Consider the following 26461-nt stretch of genomic DNA (forward strand, 5'->3'; position numbering starts at 1 on the left):
TGCTCCTCTACTACGGTCTGCACCGGACCGAACAGCAGGACAGGTGTAACAACTACATTATTACCTGTCACTCTTTATAACTCCTTGTGCAGATCTGAATGCTTATTTAAATTCTTACCTAAGTTTGAAGAAAAAGTGGTAATACTAATCGCCATATTTGGCGAGGCGTGTTTTAAAGCAGCCCTTGTGAGCGTAGCGTAAAGACTGCAATATCAACAAATACAGTATGCAGTTTACATATGTGCTAACATTCAATTAGTTAGTAAGTCCATTTGCAACACGACCCAAACATTAAAGGGCGGATTTAAATTCAACTTTTAGGAAATGTCAAAAAGTAGGAACAAGTTATTATACTTAAAAGCGGTGATCCGGATCATTTCTACGTTACGGGTAGGGTTGTCCCAATACCAATAATTTAGTACCGGTACCAACATGTATATCGATACTTTTCCAAATAAAGGGAACTAAGAAAAAAGTCAATATTGGCTTTATTTTAACAGAATATATTACACTACATTACACACTCATAGTCAAAGAACAATTTTACAAGGTTAAAATATAAATTAAAAGGCATTGACCCAGAAGGGAACATCTTCCCTGTGCTCCTCTACTACGATCTGCACCGGACCGAACAGCAGGACAGGTGTAACAACTACATTATTACCTGTCACATTTTAAACTCCTTGTGCAGATTTTTGAATGCTTATTTAAATGTTTACCTAAGTTTGAAGCAAAAGTGCTAATACAAATCACCACATTTGGCGAGGCGTGTTTTAAAGCAGCTGTTGTGAGAGTAGTGTAAAGACTGCAATATCAACAAATACAGTACGCGGTTTTCATATGTGCTAACATTCAATTAGTTACTGAGTCCGTTTGCAACATAACCCAAAAATTAAAGGGGGGATTTACATGAAACTTTTAGGAAATGTCAAAAAGTAGGAACAAGTGATTATACTTAAAAAGGGTGGTCCAGATCATTTTTACGTTACGAGTAGGGTTGTCCCGATACCAATAATTTAGTACCGGTACCAAAATTAACGATACTTTTTAATACTTTTCCAAATAAAGGGAACTAAGAAATATTTCAATATTGGTTTTATTTGAACATAATACAGGTATATTACACTACACGCACTCATGGAACTTAGCCAGTGATGCGTTTACGGCCATATCAAGACTCGAAAAACTCCAACTCGACTTGAAAACTGTAAATGTCAGGTCGTTACATTATGACTGCCCAATCAGATTTGTGCTTATTCTACTGCCATTAATTAAGAATGTTAATTTATTGATATTACTCATGAAATTCTGTTCGTAGTTTAAAGAAATGCTCATAAAAATATGTATTTCACAGACAAAAAGTTACAGGGATGTACACTTGTCTAATGCATACATACATTTCTAATGCTTACATCTCATTGTGCAACATGAGAATGTTTTAAGGGGAACTAAATGTGATCTCTGAAAGCGGTACAAATTATTTCCAAAGTAGGACCCCTACCCAGACTTGCAATACTAGAACATTGCTTATGAAAAACAAATTTTTTTTTGTTATTTTCAAAACATTTAACTTGTTATTAAGTCGGGTTTGGGACAGGTGTGCTGCTGGTATGGCCACAGTGTGCACATCTGATGTTGCTCACATGTGCTCCACACACACACATTAAAAATTTGAAGGAACATTGGTTACGAGGCCCCACTTGTGTGTGTGTGTGTGTGTGTGTGTGTGTGTGTGTGTGTGTGTGTGTGTGTGTGTGTGTGTGTGTGTGTGTGTGCGCGTGTGTGTGTGTGTGTGTGCGCGTGTGTGTGTGTGTGTGCGCGATATCCTCCCTGCCTCCACCCACAGAGACAAAGTGGATGACTGAGAAGAGGGTCCATTCGGTTTACTTCATTCCGCGATAGAACATGCCCAGGTCCTGAGAGCGATGCATTGAGTGAACCCTCTTGCTGCCTGTTTGGAAGCAACCGATGAACACAGAACAAAACACTCAGGGTGCAGTGTTTCCCACACATTCATTTATTTGTGGTGGCCCGCCACGAAAGAATTACGTCCGCCACAAATAAAAAATTAAAAAATTATTTATTTTATTTTTTTTGTCCTGTCCAGCTTCTCAGGCAAATCATATAGTTGATGTAGATGCCCATATAGGCTGTTCAGATTTACTTTACAAAAGAGAAGTGTAGGATACTTCTCTTGTTGCCTTATTTGTATTTGACCACTACTGTTTTCTGTTTATTTGTTACTGACTGTGGCAGGACACCTCTGTCTCTGTTTCACTTTATGTTGCTGGTAAATAATATGGTTGTAGTAGTAGGCTAAAGTTAAATTATTTAGTATGCACTAAAATGGATGGATGGATGGATGGACGTTTAAAACAAAACTGTTATTATTAATTAGTAAGTATACATTTTTTGAGCCTTTTTAGAGAAAATCATATCATTGTAGTAAATTATGCAAATTACTCGATGATGTCATGGTGACCACGCCCATAGCCACGCCCCCACCGCCACAGGTATCTTGGCAGTTTATGGGAAACACTGTAATCTTTGAGCAGCTAACGATTTGATTCGATTCAGAATCGATTCTTGATTCAGCATGATTCTGGATTCAAACTGATTCTCGTAATGTATTTATTGGTATAATATTTATAATGAAACTCTTTCAAAACAGGTTCCAGGTTAGAAATGCTAAAAACATATTTTTAAACATTTATTGTTATAAAAAAAAAAAAAAAAATCAATAAATAGATTTTTTTTAATTATTAATCTTTTTAAAGTCAGGGTGCATAAGAATCGTGATTCGGATGTGAATCGATTTTTTGTGAATGCCTAAAAACACACACTGACATTATGTATTAGCTGGGGTTTGTCTGTTTGTGGATTAGTTTCTGAATTGTCAGAAATGGGTTAATGATTCATTTTTGGGGCGATCAGGATCACCAAGTGGATTTTTTTTTTAAAGGAATCATTAATTGGAGGTACTAGTTTAGTTTAGTTTATTTTTTCTTCGGTCAGTGGTCAACAAAATAAACAAACAGTTTTACATAAACAAACAGGTGTACATTCATAAATTGAAAATGTTGCAGACCGTAAAGGTTTAGGCCAGGGGTCACCAACGCGGTGCCTGCGGGCACCAGGTAGCCCGTAAGGACCAGATGAGTAGCCCGCTGGCCTGTTCTAAAAATAGCTCAAATAGCAGCACTTGCCAGTGAGCTGCCTCTATTTTTTAAATTGTATTTATTTACTAGCAAGCTGGTCTCGCTTTGCCCGACATTATTATTTCTAAGAGAGACAAAACTCAAATAGAATTTGAAAATCCAAGAAAATATTTTAAAGACTTGGTCTTCACTTGTTTAAATAAATTCATTAATTTTTTTACTTTGCTTCTTATAACTTTCAGAAAGACAATTTTAGAGAAAAAATACAACCTTAAAAATGATTTTAGGATTTTTAAACACATATACATTTTTACCTTTTAAATTCCTTCCTCTTCTTTCCTGACAATTTAAATCAATGTTCAGGTAATTTTTTTTTTTATTATTGTAAAGAATAATAAATACATTTTAATTTAATTCTTCATTTTAGCTTCTGTTTTTTTGACAAAGAATATTTGTGCAATATTTCTTCAAACTTATTATGATTAAAATTCAAAAAAATTATTCTGACAAATCTAGAAAATGTGTAGAATCAAATTTAAATCTTATTTCAAAGTCTTTTGAATTTCTTTTAAAATTTTTGTTCTGGAAAATCTAGAAGAAATAATGATTTGTCTTTGTTAGAAATATAGCTTGGTCCAATTTGTTATATATTCTAACAAAGTGCAGATTGGATTTTAACCTATTTAAAACATGTCATCAAAATTGTAAAATTATATCTTAATCAGGAAAAATTACTAATGATGTTCCATAAATTCTTTTTTTTATTTTTTCAAAAAGATTCGAATTAGCTAGTTTTTCTCTTCTTTTTTTCGGTTGAATTTTGAATTTTAAAGAGTCAAATTTGAAGATGAACTATGTTTCAAAATGTAATTGTCATTTTTTTTGTGTTTTCTCCTCTTTTAAACCGTTCAAATAAGTGTAAATATCATTAATTATTAATAATAACATAGAGTTAAAGGTAAATTGAGCAAATTGGCTATTTCTGGCAATTTATTTAAGTGTGTATCAAACTGGTAGCCCTTCGCATTAATCAGTACCCAAGAAGTAGCTCTTGGTTTCAAAAAGGTTGGTGACCCCTGGTTTAGGCTGAAGTTGAACACTTATTGCGTCTAACCCTATAAACAATGTCAAATACAAGATGAGCTTCCTAAAAATATGACATTTCCTTTGCACAACGTATTATAAATACACCTTGTACACAACATAAACACTGTTCAATTATATACACAGTAAAGACATGTGAAATATCCTTGTACACGTGTTAGTTAAACCTTTGTACCAATGATATACTATATATATTGGCAGAGGTCTGAACTTTCCGAGTGCTTTTCTGATTCATTTAAAGTATTTAATATTTCTATGACTATATTGTATACAGGTCCTTCATGTGTACGTGACCTAATTCAGCTATTATTTGGGTATATTATATTGCCTGTGGTAGGAACAAAGCACGTGCGTAGACGGAGAGCATAAGTATTCACAATTTTCTGCCATGAAGCGGATTAATTGAGCTCAGGTGCATCCTGTTTCCACCGATCATCCTTGAGATGTTTCTATAGCGTCATTGTGAATTCAGTCGAGTGCCTTGGAAAGACACGCATATAAGGTGCTACATTGTACATGCCTGCTGCAAGTGTACAGTGTAGTTGAAAATAAACCAGGATAATGCGTGTTAGTTACTGCCCTCTGACAAATCCATGAAGGATTTTAGTTGTGATGTCCGTCAGTGACTAATAATGAGCTCGACACTCTTCAGGGTCCTCTTGGTACCCATCCATCTCAACCATTACACCGGAGGAAATTTACTTGGACAGAAACTGGCAAGACCAGCGCTGTAATATTCAATTATTCCACAGGTGACGATGTTACATGACAACTGGCTGTTGGCTAACGGTTTACTGCGGCGATGGAGACAACTGGGAAGTCTGAAAAATTCAACTCTTGAGTTTTTCAACGTCTAACCTAAAAGCTTTACAGTCAAACACAAAGAAAAAATATGGCTGACAATAATGATATATGATATGCATATTATATTATATGTATATATTCCCCTATGACTCAGCTGACTTTTCCATTGACTGAACTCTCATTATCTATTAATGTAATAATTCAATAACAGTACCCACTCGCCATCCATTGCAGCCGGTCACCCAAGAAGAGGGTCCCTACATCTGCGGCCCCTTACCAGGGTTCCTTCATTTTCCCAGTTTTGAAGTTTTTCCTTGCAGACAAAGGGTTATATAAATACATTGTGATTGACTAAATAATACACGGAAAATCCTACAATCTTTTTGATTGTATTCATGGATATCTAGCACATGTGTAAAAGAATTTCAAGCTGAAAATTAAAGCCGATGACTAAATTAGAACCACTGAATAATTGTAGGCTTCATAATCTGATCAAATCGTTAAAACAGTCAACGAGTTGTCAACTATCAAAATAGTAGCAGCCCTATTTATTTCAACATCTTTATTTATTTGTTTCCTTTACCATTACTCAACCTATACACTACCGTTCAAAAGTTTGGGGTCACCCAAACAATTTTGTGGAATAGCCTTCATTTCTAAGAACAAGAATAGACTGTCGAGTTTCAGATGAAAGTTCTCTTTTTCTGGCCATTTTGAGCGTTTAATTGACCCCACAAATGTGATGCTCCAGAAACTCAATCTGCTCAAAGGAAGGTCAGTTTTGTAGCTTCTGTAACGAGCTAAACTGTTTTCAGATGTGTGAACATGATTGCACAAGGGTTTTCTAATCATCAATTAGCCTTCTGAGCCAATGAGCAAACACATTGTACCATTAGAACACTGGGGTGATAGTTTCTGGAAATGGGCCTCTATACACCTATGTAGATATTGCACCAAAAACCAGACATTTGCAGCTAGAATAGTCATTTACCACATTAGCAATGTATAGAGTGTATTTCTTTCAAGTTAAGACTAGTTGAAAGTTATCTTCATTGAAAAGTACAGTGCTTTTCCTTCAAAAATAAGGACATTTCAATGTGACCCCAAGCTTTTGAACGGTAGTGTATATCAGGGGTGTCCAAACCTTTTGACTTTGGGGCCCGCATTGGGCTAAATACTTTTGTCCTGGGGCCGAAAGCTGACTGCATGTAAAGTAACAATATATCTAGTCTATACATATATGTGTACATATTCTATTATTTTAATGGATACATAATTAATATACTAGGATATTAAGAGTATGTGGAAGTTGGACTTGTTTACGTCCGAGAGTTTTGTGATCAGTCAGAAACATCATGCAGCTAAAATGTGCCAAACATGGTTAAGTGTGGAGAGAGTGTTTAGTCTTTTTCCTATCATGCACGGTAATGGATTTAAATAGGTGGAATTTTGAATTATGTAATAATAATAATAGATTTTATATGTAAAAAGCACTTTCCATTGAGCAAACAACCTCAAAGTGCTACAGTGTATTAAAAAAATTAAATACAAAGATAATTTAAAAAAAACTAGAACTAGCACGCATACATCTAAAAAAAGGCTTTTTTAAAAAGAAGGGTTTTTAAGCCTTTTTTAAAAGCATCCACAGTCTGTGGTGCCCTCAGGTGGTCAGGGAGAGCGTTCCACAGACTGGGAGCGGCGGAGCAGAAAGCCCGGTCTCCCATTGTTCGTAGCTTTGTCCTCGGAGGTTGGAGGAGGTTAGTCTGTCCGAAGCGGAGGTGTCGTGTGGAGGATTTGGGGGTGAGCAGTTCTTTGAGGTAGAGGGGGGCATTTCCATGTGTTGTGATTGGACTTTTTTAATAATACCCACAAAGTTCAGTGAGCAGGTTATATGTCACCATTTGTGTTGGTTGCATTCATTTATTTTTTGGCGCCATGACTAGGGAATGTTGTTTGGATTGGGTCATATAAGTAAATGCGGTGCTGCGGATGCTTTAAAGCATGGTTTGTGGTTATTGACCTGGTTTACTCACATTGTCCGCAAGATGGCGGCAAATTTGCAGCAATGAAGTTGATTTGGAAACACCCCAAGGACCAGATTCCTTATCATGACCATGACTCATGGCCGCAGATGGCCCGCGGGCAGTAGTTTGGACACCTATACTCTCTTTTTTTTTTTTTTAACTCAATTTTATTCATTGTATCTTATTTTTTCAACAATGTTTCTTTCTCTAAGCCATCTATACACTCTCTCTATTTTGATTGCAAAAAATCTGACACTTAAACACAGGAAAACTAAATATTATCAAACAATACAATACAAAATGTAAAACAGTAATAGACTAAATTAAATAAACTCTGATTCTTCCTACTCTTTTTCAGACATGTTGAATTGTGCACATGGTGTTCTTTAACGGAACTTGTTAGGCATCTACACAACTAATAAACCACAACCCCAACAAATGCTGAGACTAGCATCATGATAACAGAGCACAACGTTCCCCAAACACACGTTCTAAAGGTTTCTATCTCCTCAACACAAACTTGGTGTTGTTGTTTTACGTCCTCTCAGAGACACTTTAAGCCGGCATCCCTGAAGTGCACACGAGGCCAGTAAAAAGTGTAAAAGGAGACAAAGAGAAAAGCGATTTCCTCGCCGGGTCTCAAGGAGCGGCTGTAACCTGAGCGGAATCATGAAAGCTGGCAGTTCATTTTTCACAGGGTCATACATCGACCAGTCCTATAAAGTAATGGGCTTCTGGGAGGCGGCTTTATGAACACTAAGATAGTTAGGAGACATGCGGAGGAGAGGGAACGCCGAGCTCCGGGTCCTGCTTGGACTCACGCTGGGTTATTCCCTGCTGGCGGCGCCGTGCGAGGGAGGCGCTGCCCCCGGTAATATCAACGTGTAATAAAGATTAATCTGTTGCTAGTCGCCCGGCTGATTACTTCTCAACTTGCTTGAAATAAGACTGAAATCACTTCAGAGACAATCTCAGGACCTTCAGTGGGTGTCTGAGCTTCTTTGCCACGTGAAAACTCAATTTAGCTTCCAGACATGTGCATTTATTTACTCTGTGTGAGGAGCGTTTCAACACTCACCGGGTGCGTCAGGCCTCTTCACCGAGGGTGGTCCTCCTCCCCCTCCACCACCCAGGCCGTTGAAGGCCGGCAGGTTGTCTCCGCCGTAGGCTCTGAGGACAGACAGCATGTTCATCTGCTGCTCCAGGTGGTTCTGCTGGTCCGCCTTCAGCAGTCCAGGGGCCCCTCCGGGGGGCATGAGGTTCAGGCCTTGCTTCCACTGGTTTTCCAGGGACAAGACTTGCTTCTGGTTGGGGGGCAGCATGGAGAGCGGCGTCATGGCTGAGGAAGAGGCCACAAAGACATCTCGCAGCTGCTTTTGGTGGTTCTGGACGTGGTCTAGAGCCGTATTTCCGTCTTCCTCTTGGTCCATGTCCATTTGCTCGTCATCATCTCGCTCCTCATCCTCTTCAGCCACACCCCTCTCGTCCTGCTCCTCATCAGAGTGATGTTGTCCTCTCTTGGGCGTGGCTGATGGGGTTTCACTAGCGATGTGGCCCCCAGATTTAAGAAGCTCTTCATCCGAGCCAGCCTGGTCCTCGTCAGGGTCTCCACAGGAGCTCTTTTCACCATCGCCCGTCAACGATGATCCCCTGAAGGCCTTGCCGGGCAGGTCCAGACCTTGCTCAGCCACGGCCATGTAGCTTTGGAAACCCTGGGTGGCCCGTGGGGATCCATCATACAAGCCGCCAAAGCGCCTGTAGAAGTCGCTTTGGAAGGGGTTGTAGGGCTGGTCTATGTGGTTGTTCCAGCCACCCTGGTTTCTCTCTGCATCCACGTCTTTGTCCTGAACTAAACTCTTGATGGTGGGAGCCTCGTCTTTGCCCGTATCAGGCAGATGAATCTGGGCCTGACCCAGATGGTTGGCCTGGAGGTGAAGGGCCATAAGCTCCACCGATGCGGTACAGAAGGAGCAGAATAGGCAGCTGTGCCATGCCACGTTGTCATGGATGGTGACCGAGGAGCCGGGAAGAGAACCGGAGGCAGACTCGGGTCGGACTGAAACTGACAGATCCAGCGGCTCAAACTGGGATCCAGGTTTGCCGGGTTCAGGATTCCGCTTGGCCTCAGGCTTGTCATCTCTGTCCTGGTCTGCCAGGGTGGCACGCTTGGCTCTCGGTTCCCCGTTGTCATGGTAGGACTGGGCTTGGACCTGGACTGGACTCGGGCTATCCTTCATGTCTTTCTTCATGGAGCTGAGGACAAAGTTGTCCATGAATGCCTGCAGAGAGCCTTGAAAGTGGACTCCATTTCCCATCATGCTTTGGTAGGCCCGGCTTATATCGGAGAAGCTGGCGGGACTATCAGTTGACGCGGCGACCAGGGAGGCGGGGCCATCTGCAGCCTTCATGTTGTCCGAGATGGAGTCAAAGTGTCGATCCCCGCGCTCGCTGGCAGACATCACGCCAGCTGCCGCCCACTGATGTGGCAGCAGCGGCCCCACCCTGAAGTCCAAGTTGGGGGGCATGCCCTTGAAAACATTACGCAGCACATCGGGCCGGGCAAAGACGGCGCCGCCGGCCGCCTTCCCGTGGTCGTCTTTGTGGTCGGATGAAGGGGCGTGTCCGGGCGCGGCGGCGCCATTCTGCCGCTCGCGATGGTGGCGCTCCAGGTGGTACTTGAGACTGGCGGACTGGGTGCCGGCGTAGTCGCAATGAGGGCAGCGGTAGGGCTTCTCTCCTGAGGGGCCGAGACAGAAACAAGAAGAAGAGCGAATCATTAACCTGATTATTACTGACTGGATATCGAAACCTATTTACTGGAGCGGGAACGCCGACCCCAGGGTCATGTCACCTCCCAGAAGGAGGAAAAGGAGGTCAAACGAGCGAATGAAACGCATTTCATTAACTGTGGCGACAAAAGAGATAATTTAGTGTGTGACTATTACACAAAAGGATGGAGAGTGTCGACAACAGCGAGTCGTAAAGATAAACATGGAGCATTGTTCTGTTTCATTTTTTAATGTCTGTTACTGTGGTCTGGCTGTCTGCATTTGGGTCGATCCGACTCGACCCTGACGAGTGAGCCATTACTCATTAAAACACTTGGCGACACGCCGCTTGGGGTCCCTTGTATTTTCAGCTGACAGCAACGTCACGCCGCTTGCTTTGTGTCTGCCTCCGTCGCCTGGACCGTGGTCGTCGGTCCACGTTCGTTCGTATCCGCACGATACACGCATTTAGGCCTCCGTCCACACGCAAATGCAGGTTTTTGTCCGACTTCAGTATTTGTGTATGTTAGAGTAAAAGTGTTCGGTCGTGAGGTCTCCTGGGCTGAACTAAGAGCTGATTTGAAAGATAAAGCACACGCCATTGTACCTACATGTAATACCATTAATGACAGGAGGTCCTCGGTCCGTGATGACGGCAAGTTTTAGTGTAAGTCTGAACTTATACCGCCTATTTACCTAAATCAACTCCTACATTAAGTACATTGTACACAGAACTCAATCGGGAATAAAACAAGTAAATACAGGAAAGAAATAAAAGAGTAATTAAAAAGTGAGAACAATTCCTGTAGTTGTCTTGAGGATCGGGATCACTAAACTGCTAAGAGGACGTATTTATCCTTCATGATAAAGGAGAGACCGGGCTTTCTGCTCCGCCGCTCCCAGTCTGTGGAACGCTCTCCCTGACCACCTGAGGGCACCACAGACTGTGGATGCTTTTAAAAAAAGGCTTAAAAACCCTTCTTTTTAAAAAAGCCTTTTTTTAGATTTATGCATACTAGTTTTACCTATTTTGCTGTTCTAGTTTTTATTTTTTATATATTAAAAAATTAATAAAATGTAATACACTGTAGTAGGGATGTCCGATAATGGCTTTTTGCCGATATCCGATATTCCAATATTGTCCAACTCTTTAATTACCGATACCGATTTCAACCGATACCAACCGATATATGCAGTCGTGGAATTAACACATTATTATGCCTAATTTGGACAACCAGGTATGGTGAAGATAAGGTACTTTTTAAAAAAATATATAAAATAAGATAACTACATTAAAAACATTTTCTTGAATAAAAAAGAAAGTAAAACAGTATAAAAACAGTTACATAGAAACTAGTAATTAATGAAAATGAGTAAAATTAACTGTTAAAGGTTAGTACTATTAGTGGACCAGCAGCACGCACAATCATGTGTGCTTACAGACTGTATCCCTTGCAGACTGTATTGATATATATTGATATATAATGTAGGAACCAGAATATTGATAACAGAAAGAAATGGGGGAAAGGAGGTTTTTTGGGTTGGTGCACTAATCGTAAGTGTATCTTGTGTTTTTTATGTTGATTTAATAAAAAAAAAAAAAAAAAAAAAACACCAAAAAAAACGATACAGATAATAAACAAACCGATACCGATAATTTCCGATATTACATTTTAACGCATTTATCGGCCGATAATATCGGCAGGCCGATATTATCGGACATCCCTACACTGTAGCACTTTGAGGTTGTTTACTTAATGTAAAGTGCTTTTTACAAATAAAATCTATTATTATTATTATTATTATTATGATAGTAGCGGTGTTAGAGTGGTTTGGACTGGAATTGTCATTTCTCCACTTTCTAAACATTTTACCATAACTCATTTTTATTTGCTTTTCACTTTCCTTTTGCTTTGACGCACTGCCAACAGAAGACACAGTTTCTTGCTTGTGAGACAAAGGATGGAAGAATATGAACAAAAAATTAAGTACGAGTAACTAGTTCTAGTTTTCTTTTTGTCCATTTTTTATTTCTGTGAGGGCATACGTAACCATGAAACATCGCCACACAAAATACTGTCACACAAAATATTGTTACTCTACACATCCTGTCATTAAACGTCGTAACACAAAATGCCATGACAAAACATTGACGCAGAACAGTGTAACAAACAAATTTCCGAACACAGAATATTGCAACACAAAACAGCTTATCTCAGAACTTGGTAACATAAAACCTCGTAACGCAACACTACGTACCAAAAAACAGACCCTTACAACACATTATACCACAGACATCACAAGACAAAAATGTAACAACACGTTCTACCACAAAACGTCCTAACACAGAACTTCCGAACACAGAACGTCATAACACAAAATGTCATAACACAGAACGTTGTAACACAGGCTGTCGTAACACAGAACGTTGTAACACATAATGTTGTAACAACATTTCCGCACACAGAAGATTGCAAAACAAAACATGGCAACACAAAACGTCATCACACTACATGTCTTAACACAAAACGTAACACGGGACGTCGTAACACAGGACGTTGCAACACAGGACGTTGCAACACATAACGTCGTAACACAGAACTTCGTAATACATTTCCTAACACAGAACGTCATAACACAAAATGTTGTAACAACATTTCCGAACACAGAAGATTGCAAAACAAAACATGGCAACACAAAACGTCATCACACTACATGCCGTAACACAAAATATAACACAGGACGTCGTAACACAGGACGTTGCAACACTTAACGTCGTAACACAGAACTTCGTAATATATTTCTCAACACAGGACGTCATAACACAAAATGTCATAACACAGAATGTTATAACACAGAACGTCGTAACACAGAACGTCATAACACAGAACGTCATAACACAAAATGTTGTAACAACATTTCCGAACACAGAAGATTGCAAAACAAAACATGGCAACACAAAACGTCATCACACTACATGCCGTAACACAAAATATAACACAGGACGTCGTAACACAGGACGTTGCAACACTTAACCTCGTAACACAGAACTTCGTAATATATTTCTCAACACAGGACGTCATAACACAAAATGTCATAACACAGAATGTTATAACACAGAACGTCGTAACACATAATGTTGTAACAACATTTCCGAACGCAGAAGATTGCAAAACAAAACATGGCAACACAAAACGTCATCACACTACATGTCGTAACACAAAATGTAACACGGGACGTCGTAACACAGGACGTTGCAACACATAACGTCCTAACACAGAACTTCGTAATACATTTCCTAACACAGAACGTCATAACACAAAATGTCATAACACAGAACGTTGTAACACAGGCTGCCGTAACACAGAACGTCGTAACACATAATGTTGTAACAACATTTCCAAACACAGAAGATTGCAAAACAAAACATGGCAAACACAAAACGTCATCACACTACATGTCGTAACACAAAATGTAACACAGGACGTCGCAACACATAACGTCGTAACACAGAACTTCGTAATACATTTCCTAACACAGAACGTCATAACACAAAATGTCATAACACAGAATGTTATAACACAGAACGTTGTAACAACGTCATCACACTACATGTCGTAACACAAAATGTAACACAGGATGTCGTAACACAGGATGTTGCAACACATAACGTCGTAACACAGAACTTCGTAATACATTTCCTAACACGGAAGATTGCAAAACAAAACATGGCAACAGAGAATGTCATCACACAAGATATCGTAACACAACATATTGTAACACAGAACGTAACAGAACATTGAAACACAACGTACCGTAAAAAAGACCCTCGCAACATGAAACATCACACCACAAAACATCGTGAAACAGAACTTTGCAACACAACATGTGACGCAAACTATCCCAAGGCAAAACGTCGTAACACAAAGAGTAACATGAGACTTCGTAACACAAGACACCGTAGCACGAAACAGAATGTTATTAAGACCGCTTGTATTCCGATAAACAGACATTATTATCTGTGGCCGTTTGTTCACACTTCTTACCGTATTTTTCTGACTATAAGTCACAGTTTTTTTCATAGTTTGGCCGGGAGTGCGACTTATACTCAGGAGCGACTTATGTGTGAAATTATTAACACATTAGCGTAAAATATCAAATATTATTTAGCTCATTCACGTAAGAGACTAGACGTATAAGATTTCATGGGATTTAGCGATTAGCAGTGACAGATTGTTTGGTAAACGTATAGCATGTTCTATATGTTATAGTTATTTGAATGACTCTTACCATAATATGTTACGTTAATATACCAGGCACGATCTCAGTTGGTTATTTATGCCTCATATAACGTACACTTATTCAGCCTGTTGTTCACTATTCTTTAATTATTAGGGACCGATGTCCCTTTGGGACAGAGTACCCTATTGTATTTCTAGCGTTTTATTATTATACCGCCAACTCTTTGAGCTGTAATTTGACCCCCTTAACATGCTTCAAAACTCACCAAATTGGACACACACATCAGGACTGGCGAAAATTGCGATCTAATCAAAAAACCAAACCCCAAAACTGCGCTCTAGCGCCCCCTAGGAAGAAAACACAGACAAAACTGCCTCTAACTCCCACTAGGAATGTCGTAGAGACATTAAACAAAAACCTCTATGTAGGTTTCACTTAGACCTAGATTTCATACACTGACAACCCCCAGCAAAAATCAACAGGAAGTTTGCAATTCCCCCTTCAAAACAAAAGTTGAGTAAAAACAGTCACCTTTTTTCAAACGTTATCTCCTCTGAGCGCGTTTGTCGTGTCGGCTTCAAATTAGCACAGGAGAGCGATTGAACCCTTCTGATTAAAAGTTGATGAAAGAGTTTTAATTACTGCTCCGGTTTGGATTTCATGAGCCCTCAAAGTCGGTCCCGTCCATCGCTGCTCGCAGCTTTAATTTCAAATTTCCTTTCAAATGTCTATTCTTGGTGTTGGGTTTTATCAAATAAATGTCCCCAAAAAATGCGACTTATACTCCAGTGCGACTTATATGCTTGTTTTTTTCTTTATTATGCATTTTCGGCCGGTGCGACTTATACTCCGAAAAATACGGTATGTGGACAGAGATTTTGTGGGAAAAACATAATGGGGAAAATGTGTTTTTTTTAAAGAAATATACTAAAGTACACTTTAGTGTTTTGCACAACAGGGATATTTTTTTTTCCCATCCAAAATATGTAACTCTTAACAAAAGGAACGGAGCAAAAACAGATGTTGACCGCAGGAGGAGGACTTTGTGTCGGTGCGGACAAGACCCAAAAGTGTGAGTCCTCAGATCAAAGCGACAATATGCATTGTGTAACACTTCCATATATTTATTTATGCTGCACATGCATATTCATGCTTATCGGGGGATAATGGTAGAGGCGTAATTCTGCCAGGAGTGGATGTTCCACTGCAGCGATACACATCCTGCAAGCAATTATAATAGGCTTGCAGTCGCAGCCAGATTTAGCTTCATTAAACAATGAACAGAGGGAAAAAAATGCTAAGCTTGATTCCCCCCCCCCCCAACCCCCATCCCTAAATACATACATATAAAAAGTTCCAAAAGTGAGATTGAAAGGATTGAAAGTGCATGCTTTTAAATATACAATCATATAATGTTTAGAGTGTACACATGGAAACGTTTGACGGCGCGGCGGGGGGAAAAAAAAAAAAAAAAGGCATTGTTACGCCAGGCTGCTTTGAATGATTTAAGTCGGGCTGTGTAGTAAATCATGGATATAATTAGCAAATGGCATACTGCTCAAGTAATTTATCATTATTTAGAGGGCACCATTCCAGAAAAAAAAAGAAAGACCGTGCAATCTGCAGACCTACTGCCGAGTTCTCACATAAAGGGCCACAAACACCGACTCGATACAATATTGATACGGCACGAGGCGCACAAAAGGGGAATCGGAGATAGCGAGACGCTGATTTGATCCCTTTTTTACACGGGAGTGGCCGTGGAGCTCAGCCTGCAGTATATTTAAAGTCAAGCACAAGAGATGAGCTTTTAACCCAATAAGTGCTCCTGCTGTGAAGCCGGCTCGCCGCTGATTGAATAAGGAAACGTCCCTGATGCAAATTACCATCCTCCATTCCTCTAACTGGACAAAATGATATTCGAGCAGGCAAATTAGACACAAATTAGACTGATAGGATTTTTTTTTTCTTTTTTTCCCCCTCCTCTTAAGAGCTCGTTAATGCGCGCCGGGGCCAAATAAAGACGAATGCGTCCAAATACGACGCGTTCGTTCTGTTTACGGCGTCAGGCAGTCCGTCATCGGCGTCCTCCAGCTGTCGGTTAAAAACGAAGCCTTGAAATATACAAGGCGAGGGTCTTGGAGGGCCATTTGGAGCGGCGGAGACATCTGCTCCGTCATACGTCAGGGGCCTGCTGTGACATCTGGGGAGGCTACTGTATCCTGCCTTGCTACATTACACACAATTTACAGCTAAAGGTCATTATGTTGCCGTTAATCCACTTTTAATTGATATCCGCCGCAAAAAAACAAAAAAAAAACGCTGCAGCCCGGGCGACGGCGTCACGCCAAATTGACGCCGCCCCGGTTAAAAATAGGACGCAAACTTTTTTTTTCCTCTTCTTGATGAGGAGACAACCAGCGTCTTTGTCTACTCTTAAAAATAAAAAATAAAAAAAATTCTTAGCATGGTGAGGCGTGTGGTCGCCATGGAAACAAACAAAGTTTGGGTGTCCCTCGGGGTCAAAATATTAGAAACAGCGGCGGGGTTCATAAAAGTGACCAACTTCACCGATGTGGTTGACAACTGTATCATGATACCGATACTTAAACAGTGTTTCCCATAAACTGCCAAGATACCTGTGGCGGTGGGGGCGTGGCTATGGGCGTGGTCACCATGACATAATCGAGTAATTTGCATAATTTACTACAATGATGTAAAATTTCTCTAAAAAGGCTCAAAAAATGTATACTTACTAATTAATAATAACAGTTTTGTTTTAAACGTCCATCCATCCATCCATCCATCCCTTTTACAATATAATTACAACACTTTATGTACATATTTATATACAGATTTGAACAATTCACTGAAATATATTTATTAATTGTGGTTCCTACAAAAAATATATCTTATAAAATATAAAAGCTAAAATGTCTCTTAAAGCTCTGCCCCTTTAATTAGTACATACTAAATAATTTAACTTTAGCCTACTACTACAACCATATTATTTACCAGCAACATAAAGTGAAACAGAGGCAGAGGTGTCCTGCCACAGTCAGTAACAAATAAACAGAAAACAGTAGTGGTCAAATACAAATAAGGCAACAAGAGAAGTATCCTACACTTCTCTTTTGTAAAGTAAATCTGAAGAGCCTATATGGGCATCTACATCAACTATATGATTTGCCTGAGAAGCTGGACAGGACAAAAAAAAAAAAAAAAAAAATCTATTTGTGGCGGATGTAATTCTTTCGTGGCGGGCCGCCACAAATAAATGAATGTGTGGGAAACACTGCTTAAAGGTGTTTTGATTTACAGATGTCCTATAATAGTTTAGGGAGTTTGTTTAGTTTTTGTTGAACTCAAAAAGTGTTAATACTGTAAATATTGTACTTATTAGGCACCAGTAGTTTGAATGTAACGTCCATCTTAGTTGTAGCTTTCATTAACACATTTGGAGTTGTTGACATTGCCATGTAAAATTGCTAATGCTAATCGGTAGGGATGGGTACCGTTCATATTTGAACTGATGCGATACTCATTCCCTTACCAGGAAATCGATATCAGTGCTCAACAATACCAATTTTCAGTACTTTCGTGTCTGTTAATAAATATTTGTTTTTGATACTAACATTTTTTTTTCTTCATTGCAACATTTAAAAAAAGATATGTTTATAATAACTGCTGCCTAATTGTTATATCTTGTTTTATTATTTATTTATATTATGTATTTATTATTATTTATTTATCATTTATCATTTATTATCACATTTCTGAGTCTCATTTGCAAGTATGACATTAAGTTGCAATTATAGTTGCAAGTCCAAGACTTTAGATGGCAGTAATGTATAGTTTATGTTGTTTTTTTAGTTTTTGTTGCGCCCTAAAAAATGTTAATACTGTAAGTACTGTAGTTAAAAAAACACCAGCTGTTGGATTGTAACTAGAGATGTCCGATAATGGCTTTTTTGCCGATATCCGATATTCCGATATTGTCCAACTCTTGATTACCGATTCCGATATCAACCGATACCGATATATACAGTCGTGGAATTAACACATTATTATGCCTAATTTTGTTGTGATACATTAAACAATGTAACAAGGTTTTCCAAAATAAATCAACTCAAGTTATGGAAAAAAAGTGCCAACATGGCACTGCCATATTTATTATTGAAGTCACAAAGTGCATGATTTTTTTTTAACCTTCCCTCAAAACAGCAGCTTGGAATTTGGGACATGCTCTTCCTGAGAGAGCATGAGGAGGTTGAAGTGGGCGGGGTTTAGGGGGTAGCGAGGGTGTATATTGTAGCGTCCCGGAAGAGTTAGTGCTGCAAGGGGTTCTGGGTATTTTTTCTGTTGTGTTACGGTGCGGATGTTCTCCAGAAATGTGTTTGTCATTCTTGTTTGGTGTGGGTTCACAGTGTGGCGCATATTTGTAACAGTGTTAAAGTTGTTTATACGGCCACCCTCAGTGTGACCTGTATGGCTGTTGACCAAGTATGCCTTACATTCACTTGTGTGTGTGAAAAGCCGTAGATATTATGTGACTGGGCCGGCACGCATAGGCAGTGCCTTTAAGGTTTATTGGCGCTCTGTACTTCTCCCTACGTCCGTGTACACGGCGGCGTTTTAAAAAGACGTACATTTTACTTTTTGAAACCGATCATTTTTAAACCGATACCGATAATTTCCGATATTACATTTTAAAGCATTTATCGGCCGATAATATCGGCAGTCCGATATTATCGGACATCTCTAGTTTCGATGCTTTTTAAGATAAAGGGGACCAAAACTAATGTAAAGCATCCAAACAACAGAAGAATAAGTGATTATTACATTTTAACAGAAGTGTAGATAGAACATTTTAAAAGAGAAAATAAGCAGATATTAACAGTAAATGAACAAGTAGATTAATAATTCATTTTCTACCACTTGTCCTTAATAATGTTGACAAAATAATAGATTATAAATGACACAATATGTTACTGCATATGTCAGCAGACTAATTAGGAGCCTTTGTTTGTTTACTTACTACTAAAAGACAAGTTGTCTAGTATGTTCACTATATTATTTAAGGACATAATTGCAATAATACAAATATGTTTAATGTACCCTAAGATTTTTTGTCAAAATAAAGCCAATAATGCATTTTTTTATTTAGAAAAGTATCGAAAAGTACAGAAAAGTATCAAAATACATTTTGGTACCACTTTATTCCCAGCCTCTGGCGTGTGGTCGCCATGGAAACAAACAAAGCACACCTGGTATTTTGCGTGTCCCTCGGGGTCGAAATATTAGAAACAGCGGCGAGGTTCATAAAAGTGACCGACTTCACCGATGTGGTTGAAAACTGTATCATGATACCGATACTTAAAGCTGTTTCCATGCTTTTTAAGATAAAGGGGACCACAATAAAATGTCATTATTGGCTCATTTTAATAGAAAAACTTATGAAACAAGAAAATGTGTTTCTTATTGCAATCAAAGAACAATTTTGGCCTTAGATAAAATAGTGATCATTGTAGACAACTTGTCTTTTAGTAGTAAGTAAACAAAGACTCCTAATTGTCTGCAGTAACATATTAAATCATTTCCATTCTATTACTTTGTCTAAATTATGAGGGACAAGCTGTAGAAAATGACTAGCTGTTTCTGTTTTAACATGTTTTTGTTGCAATAATCACTTATTCTTCTGTTGTTTGATACTTTACATTAGTTTTGGGTGATACCACACATTCTGGTATCGATGCAATACCAAGTAGGATCCTACGTTGGTCATATTCAAAGTAAATTACATATTCTGGATGAAAAATATGAAAAAGACAAATGTCCACTAGAGTGGACATGATTATTTGTCTAATTCTTTTGCCATGCCACCTCTACAAAAAAAAACAGACGTCCACTGCAGTGGACATCAGTTTTCAGTTCTGTCAGAGCTACACATTCTGGAAACCGGAAAAAACAGAAACGTCCACTAGAGTGGACATGACGTCAATTGATTTTGTCAATTACATATTCTGGATGAAAAATATGAAAAAGACAAATGTCCACTAGAGTGGACATGATTATTTGTCTAATTCTTTTGCCATGCCACCTCTACAAAAAAAAACACAGACGTCCACTGCAGTGGACATCAGTTTTCAGTTCAGTCAGAGCTACACATTCTGGAAACCGGAAAAAACAGAAACGTCCACTAGAGTGGACATGACGTCAATTGATTTGGTCAATTACATATTCTGGATGAAAAATATGAAAAAGACAAATGTCCACTGGAGTGGACATGATTATTTGTCTAATTCTTTTGCCATGCCACCTCTACAAAAAAAATCAGACGTCCATCGCAGTGGACATAAGTTTTCAGTTCTGTCAGAGCTACACATTCTGGAAACCGGAAAAAACAGAAACGTCCACTAGAGTGGACATGACGTCAATTGATTTGGTCAATTACATATTCTGGATGAAAAATATGAAAAAGACAAATGTCCACTAGAGTGGACATGATTATTTGTCTAATTCTTTTGCCATGCCACCTCTACAAAAAAAATCAGACGTCCATCGCAGTGGACATAAGTTTTCAGTTCTGTCAGAGCTACACATTCTGGAAACAGGAAAAAACAGAAACGTCCACTAGAGTGGACATGACGTCAATTGATTTTGTCAATTACATATTCTGGATGAAAAATATGAAAAAGACAAATGTCCGCTAGAGTGGACATGATTAGTGGACACAAACGTCCACTGGGGTGGACATGACGTCAATTTATTTTGTCAATTACATATTCTGGATGAACAATATGAAAAAGACAAACGTCCACTAGAGTGGACATGATTATTTGTCTAATTCTTTTGCCATGCCACCTCTACAAAAAAACACAGACGTCCACTGCAGTGGACATCAGTTTTCAGTTCAGTCAGAGCTACACATTCTGGAAACAGGAAAAAACAGAAACGTCCACTAGAGTGGACATGATGTCAATGTATTTTGTCAATTATATATTCTGGATGAAAAATATGAAAAAGACAAATGTCCACTACAGTGGACACGATTATTTGTCTAACTCTTTTGCCATGCCACCTCTACAAAAAAAACACAGACGTCCACTGCAGTGGACATAAGTTCTCAGTTCTGTCAGAGCTACACATTCTGGAAACAGGAAAAAACAGAAATGTCCATTAGAGTGGACATGACGTCAATTTATTTTGTCAATTTACATATTCTGGATGAACAATATGAAAAAGACAAATGTCCACTAGAGTGGACATGATTAGTGGACACAAACGTCCACTGGGGTGGACATGACGTCAATTGATTTTGTCAATTACATATTTTGGATGAACAATATGAAAAAGACAAACGTCCACTAGAGTGGACATGATTATTTGTCTAATTTGTTTGCCATGCCACCTCTACAAAAGAAAAACACAGACGTCCACTGCAGTGGACATAAGTCTTCAGTTCTGTCAGAGCGACACCTTCTGGAAACATGAAGACCGCTGACAAACGGCGTGACTTTTAGCGAGGTCTGATGGCGAATGCTAAGCTAAGGTAGCGGTTTGCTGTGTTGTCATCAATGTCACGGCAGAAGACACTTGGGGGGGCAGAAAGAGGCTCTCAGGTCCCGCCTGATTTCAAGGTTAAGGTAAGGTTAAGTGACGTGACAGTACCCCCACCCCCCAACACCACATTTAAAGGCGATGCTCTCACGCCTCAAGAAACTATTGTCACCACAGAGGACCTTTTTTCCCCCTTTAATGATTATTATTTTGCGGCACACAGCTGCTTGCTGCTAAAGAGTGTCTTGTCCAGAAGGGGACAATCTGGCCCTCTAATTGCTGTCACTGAAGCCTGGATTCATTATGTGACTTTCCCATTAAAATGTGAGCATTCATTTGTATAATGAAATATCACCCTGCCCCTGCACACTGTGTTCATTAGCACGCTGCTAGCTACCTCCCAAAAAAAAAAAAAAAAAAAAGGGAAAAAAAAGTCCCCCTCCCCCTGCTGCTAATGGATATTTGCCCACTGCCCGTTGAAGATGAAACGACGTTAGCTCTTTAACTTTTTGCGGTGAATTTAAGCTCACTTCATTTCTTTCAAGCGGCGGTTAGCGCCTCGTTAATCTCTTTGCAGGCGAGCGAGGGGAGGCCGGCGGAGAGGGTCTGGATCCGCTCCTGGTCTTGATCAGGACGTCGGAGCGATTAGCTCTCGGCCGTGATTTACGAGCGTCCATCACGCCGCCTCCGTGTGCGGCGGAGCTGCGGCCGGCGCCAGATAAACATCCTCGCCGGCCTTCAGCGTCTTGTCACGCTCAAAGTGAGTGGAGGACAACAAGAGAGATGCTGAGTCTGCTGATGCTATCTGAGAGACATGCTAACCAGTGCTTCATGCTAGCTTGGAACGTAAACAATCGCTAGCTAGCTAACTGGTAGGATCATATGCTAATAGGTCTGTGCTAGCTTAGAACGTAAACACACTTTTCTTTCCCAACATGCTAACTATGCTATCTTAGCGCTCTTTATTCCCAACATGCTAACTATGCCATGTTATCACTCCTCTTTCCCAACATTCTAACTATGCCATGTTATCACTCCTCTTTCCCAACATTCTAACTATGCCATGTTATCGCTCCTCTTTCCCAACATTCTAACTATGCCATGTTATCACTCCTCTTTCCCAACATGCTCTTTCCCAACATTCTAACTATGCCATGTTATCGCTCCTCTTTCCCAACATGCTCTTTCCCAACATTCTAACTATGCCATGTTATCGCTCCTCTTTCCCAACATGCTAACAATGCCATGTTATCACTCCTCTTTCCCAACATTCTAACTATGCCATGTTATCGCTCCTCTTTTCCAACATTCTAACTATGCCATGTTATCGCTCCTCTTTCCCAACATTCTAACTATGCCATGTTATCGCTCCTCTTTCCCAACATTCTAACTATGCCATGTTATCGCTCCTCTTTCCCAACATTCTAACTATGCCATGTTATCACTCCTCTTTCCCAACATTCTAACTATGCCATGTTATCGCTTCTCTTTCCCAACATGCTCTATCCCAACATTCTAACTATGCCATATTATCGCTCCTCTTTCCCAACATGCTAACTATGCCATGTTATCACTCCTCTTTCCCAACATTCTAACTATGCCATGTTATCGCTCCTCTTTCCCAACATTCTAACTATGCCATGTTATCACTCCTCTTTCCCAACATTCTAAATATGCCATGTTATCACTCCTCTTTCCCAACATTCTAACTATGCCATGTTATCGCTCCTCTTTCCCAACATTCTAACTATGCCATGTTATCACTCCTCTTTCCCAACATGCTCTTTCCCAACATTCTAACTATGCCATGTTATCGCTCCTCTTTCCCAACATGCTCTTTCCCAACATTCTAACTATGCCATGTTATCGCTCCTCTTTCCCAACATGCTAACAATGCCATGTTATCACTCCTCTTTCCCAACATTCTAACTATGCCATGTTATCGCTCCTCTTTCCCAACATTCTAACTATGCCATGTTATCGCTCCTCTTTCCCAACATTCTAACTATGCCATGTTATCGCTCCTCTTTCCCAACATTCTAACTATGCCATGTTATCGCTCCTCTTTCCCAACATTCTAACTATGCCATGTTATCACTCCTCTTTCCCAACATTCTAACTATGCCATGTTATCGCTTCTCTTTCCCAACATGCTCTATCCCAACATTCTAACTATGCCATATTATCGCTCCTCTTTCCCAACATGCTAACTATGCCATGTTATCACTCCTCTTTCCCAACATTCTAACTATGCCATGTTATCGCTTCTCTTTCCCAACATGCTCTATCCCAACATTCTAACTATGCCATGTTATCGCTCCTCTTTCCCAACATGCTAACTATGCCATGTTATCGCTCCTCTTTCCCAACATTCTAACTATGCCATGTTATCACTCCTCTTTCCCAACATTCTAACTATGCCATGTTATCGCTCCTCTTTCCCAACATGCTCTTTCCCAACATTCTAACTATGCCATGTTATCGCTCCTCTTTCCCAACATGCTAACTATGCCATGTTATCACTCCTCTTTCCCAACATTCTAACTATGCCATGTTATCGCTCCTCTTTCCCAACATTCTAACTATGCCATGTTATCGCTCTTTCCCAACATTCTAACTATGCCATGTTATCGCTCCTCTTTCCCAACATTCTAACTATGCCATGTTATCACTCCTCTTTCCCAACATTCTAACTATGCCATGTTATCGCTTCTCTTTCCCAACATGCTCTATCCCAACATTCTAACTATGCCATGTTATCGCTCCTCTTTCCCAACATTCTAACTATGCCATGTTATCACTCCTCTTTCCCAACATTCTAACTATGCCATGTTATCGCTTCTCTTTCCCAACATGCTATATCCCAACATTCTAACTATGCCATGTTATCGCTCCTCTTTCCCAACATGCTAACTATGCCATGTTATCGCTCCTCTTTCCCAACATTCTAACTATGCCATGTTATCACTCCTCTTTCCCAACATTCTAACTATGCCATGTTATCGCTCCTCTTTCCCAACATTCTAACTATGCCATGTTATCGCTCCTCTTTCCCAACATTCTAACTATGCCATGTTATCGCTCCTCTTTCCCAACATTCTAACTATGCCATGTTATCACTCCTCTTTCCCAACATTCTAACTATGCCATGTTATCGCTTCTCTTTCCCAACATGCTCTATCCCAACATTCTAACTATGCCATGTTATCGCTCCTCTTTCCCAACATGCTAACTATGCCATGTTATCGCTCCTCTTTCCCAACATTCTAACTATGCCATGTTATCACTCCTCTTTCCCAACATTCTAACTATGCCATGTTATCGCTCCTCTTTCCCAACATGCTAACTATGCTATGTTGGTGCTCCTCTTTCCCAACATTCTAACTATGCCAGGTTATCGCTCCTCTTGCCCAACATTCTAAATATGCCATGTTAGTGCTCCTCTTTCCCAACATGCTAACTTTGCCATGTTAGTGCTCCTCTTTCCCAACATTCTAACTATGCCATGTCATCGCTCCTCTTTCCCAACATGCTCTTTTCCAACATTCTAACTATGCCATGTTAGGATCCTCTTTCCCAACATGCTAACTTTGCCGTGTTATCGCTCCTCTTTCCCAACATTCTAACTATGCCATGTTAGCATCCTCTTTCCCAACATGCTAACTATGCCATGTTATCGCTCCTCTTTCCCAACATTCTAACTATGCCATGTTAGGATCCTCTCTCCCAACATGCTAACTATGCCATGTTATCGCTCCTCTTTCCCAACATTCTAACTATGCCATGTTATCGCTCCTCTTTCCCAACATGCTAACTATGCCATGTTATCGCACCTCTTTCCCAACATTCTAACTATGCCATGTTATTGCTCCTCTTTCCCAACATTCTAACTATGCCATGGTATCGCTCCTCTTTCCCAACATGCTAACTATGCCATGTTATCGCTCCTCTTTCCCAGCATTTTTACTATGGCATGTTAGGGATCCTCTTTCCCAACATTCTAACTATGCCATGTTAGTGCTCCTATTTCCCAACATTCTAACTATGCCATGTTATCGCTCCTCTTTCCCAACATTCGAACTATGCCATGTTAGTGCTCCTCTTTCCCAACATTCTAACTATGCCATGTTAGTGCTCCTCTTTCCCAACATTCTAACTATGCCATGTTAGTGCTCCTCTTTCCCAACATTCTAACTATGCCATGTTATCGCTCCTCTTTCCCAACATTCTAACTATGCCATGTTATCGCTCCTCTTTCCCAACATTCTAACTATGCCATGTTATCGCTCCTCTTTCCCAACATGCTAACTATGCCATGTTATCGCTCCTCTTTCCCAACATTCTAACTATGCCATGTTATCGCTCCTCTTTCCCAACATTCGAACTATGCCATGTTATCGCTCCTCTTTCCCAACATGCTAACTATGCCATGTTATCGCTCCTCTTTCCCAACATTCGAACTATGCCATGTTATCGCTCCTCTTTCCCAACATGCTAACTATGCCATGTTATCGCTCCTCTTTCCCAACATTCGAACTATGCCATGTTATCGCTCCTCTTTCCCAACATGCTAACTATGCCATGTTATCGCTCCTCTTTCCCAACATTCTAACTATGGCATGTTATTGCTCCTCTGCAAGTGTATTATTATGAAGGTCAGAGGGGGGATTATGAAGGTCAGAGGGGGGATAATGAAGGTCAGAAGGGGGATTATGAAGGTCAGAGGGGGGATTACAACCAGGGTGGTCTCTTTAGCTCACCACAAAATGGTAGAAGAAAAAAAAAAAGTCAGAGTTGAACT

The 26461-nt window shown here is 39.9% G+C and overlaps 1 protein-coding gene across 1 annotated transcript in view; it reads right to left on the reverse strand.

The window, feature by feature from the left end:
- The window catches only part of znf536 (zinc finger protein 536), a 295445-nt gene that overhangs the window by 124246 nt on the left and 144738 nt on the right, over positions 1–26461 (reverse strand). Inside the window, exon 3 of the mRNA XM_062070808.1 lies at positions 8169–9827. Coding sequence (XP_061926792.1) covers positions 8169–9827 — 1659 coding nt within the window. The remainder of the gene's footprint in view (positions 1–8168; positions 9828–26461) is intronic.

This window comes from Entelurus aequoreus, linkage group LG02, assembly GCF_033978785.1.
Source record: "Entelurus aequoreus isolate RoL-2023_Sb linkage group LG02, RoL_Eaeq_v1.1, whole genome shotgun sequence".
NCBI classification, from domain to species: Eukaryota; Metazoa; Chordata; class Actinopteri; order Syngnathiformes; family Syngnathidae; genus Entelurus; species Entelurus aequoreus.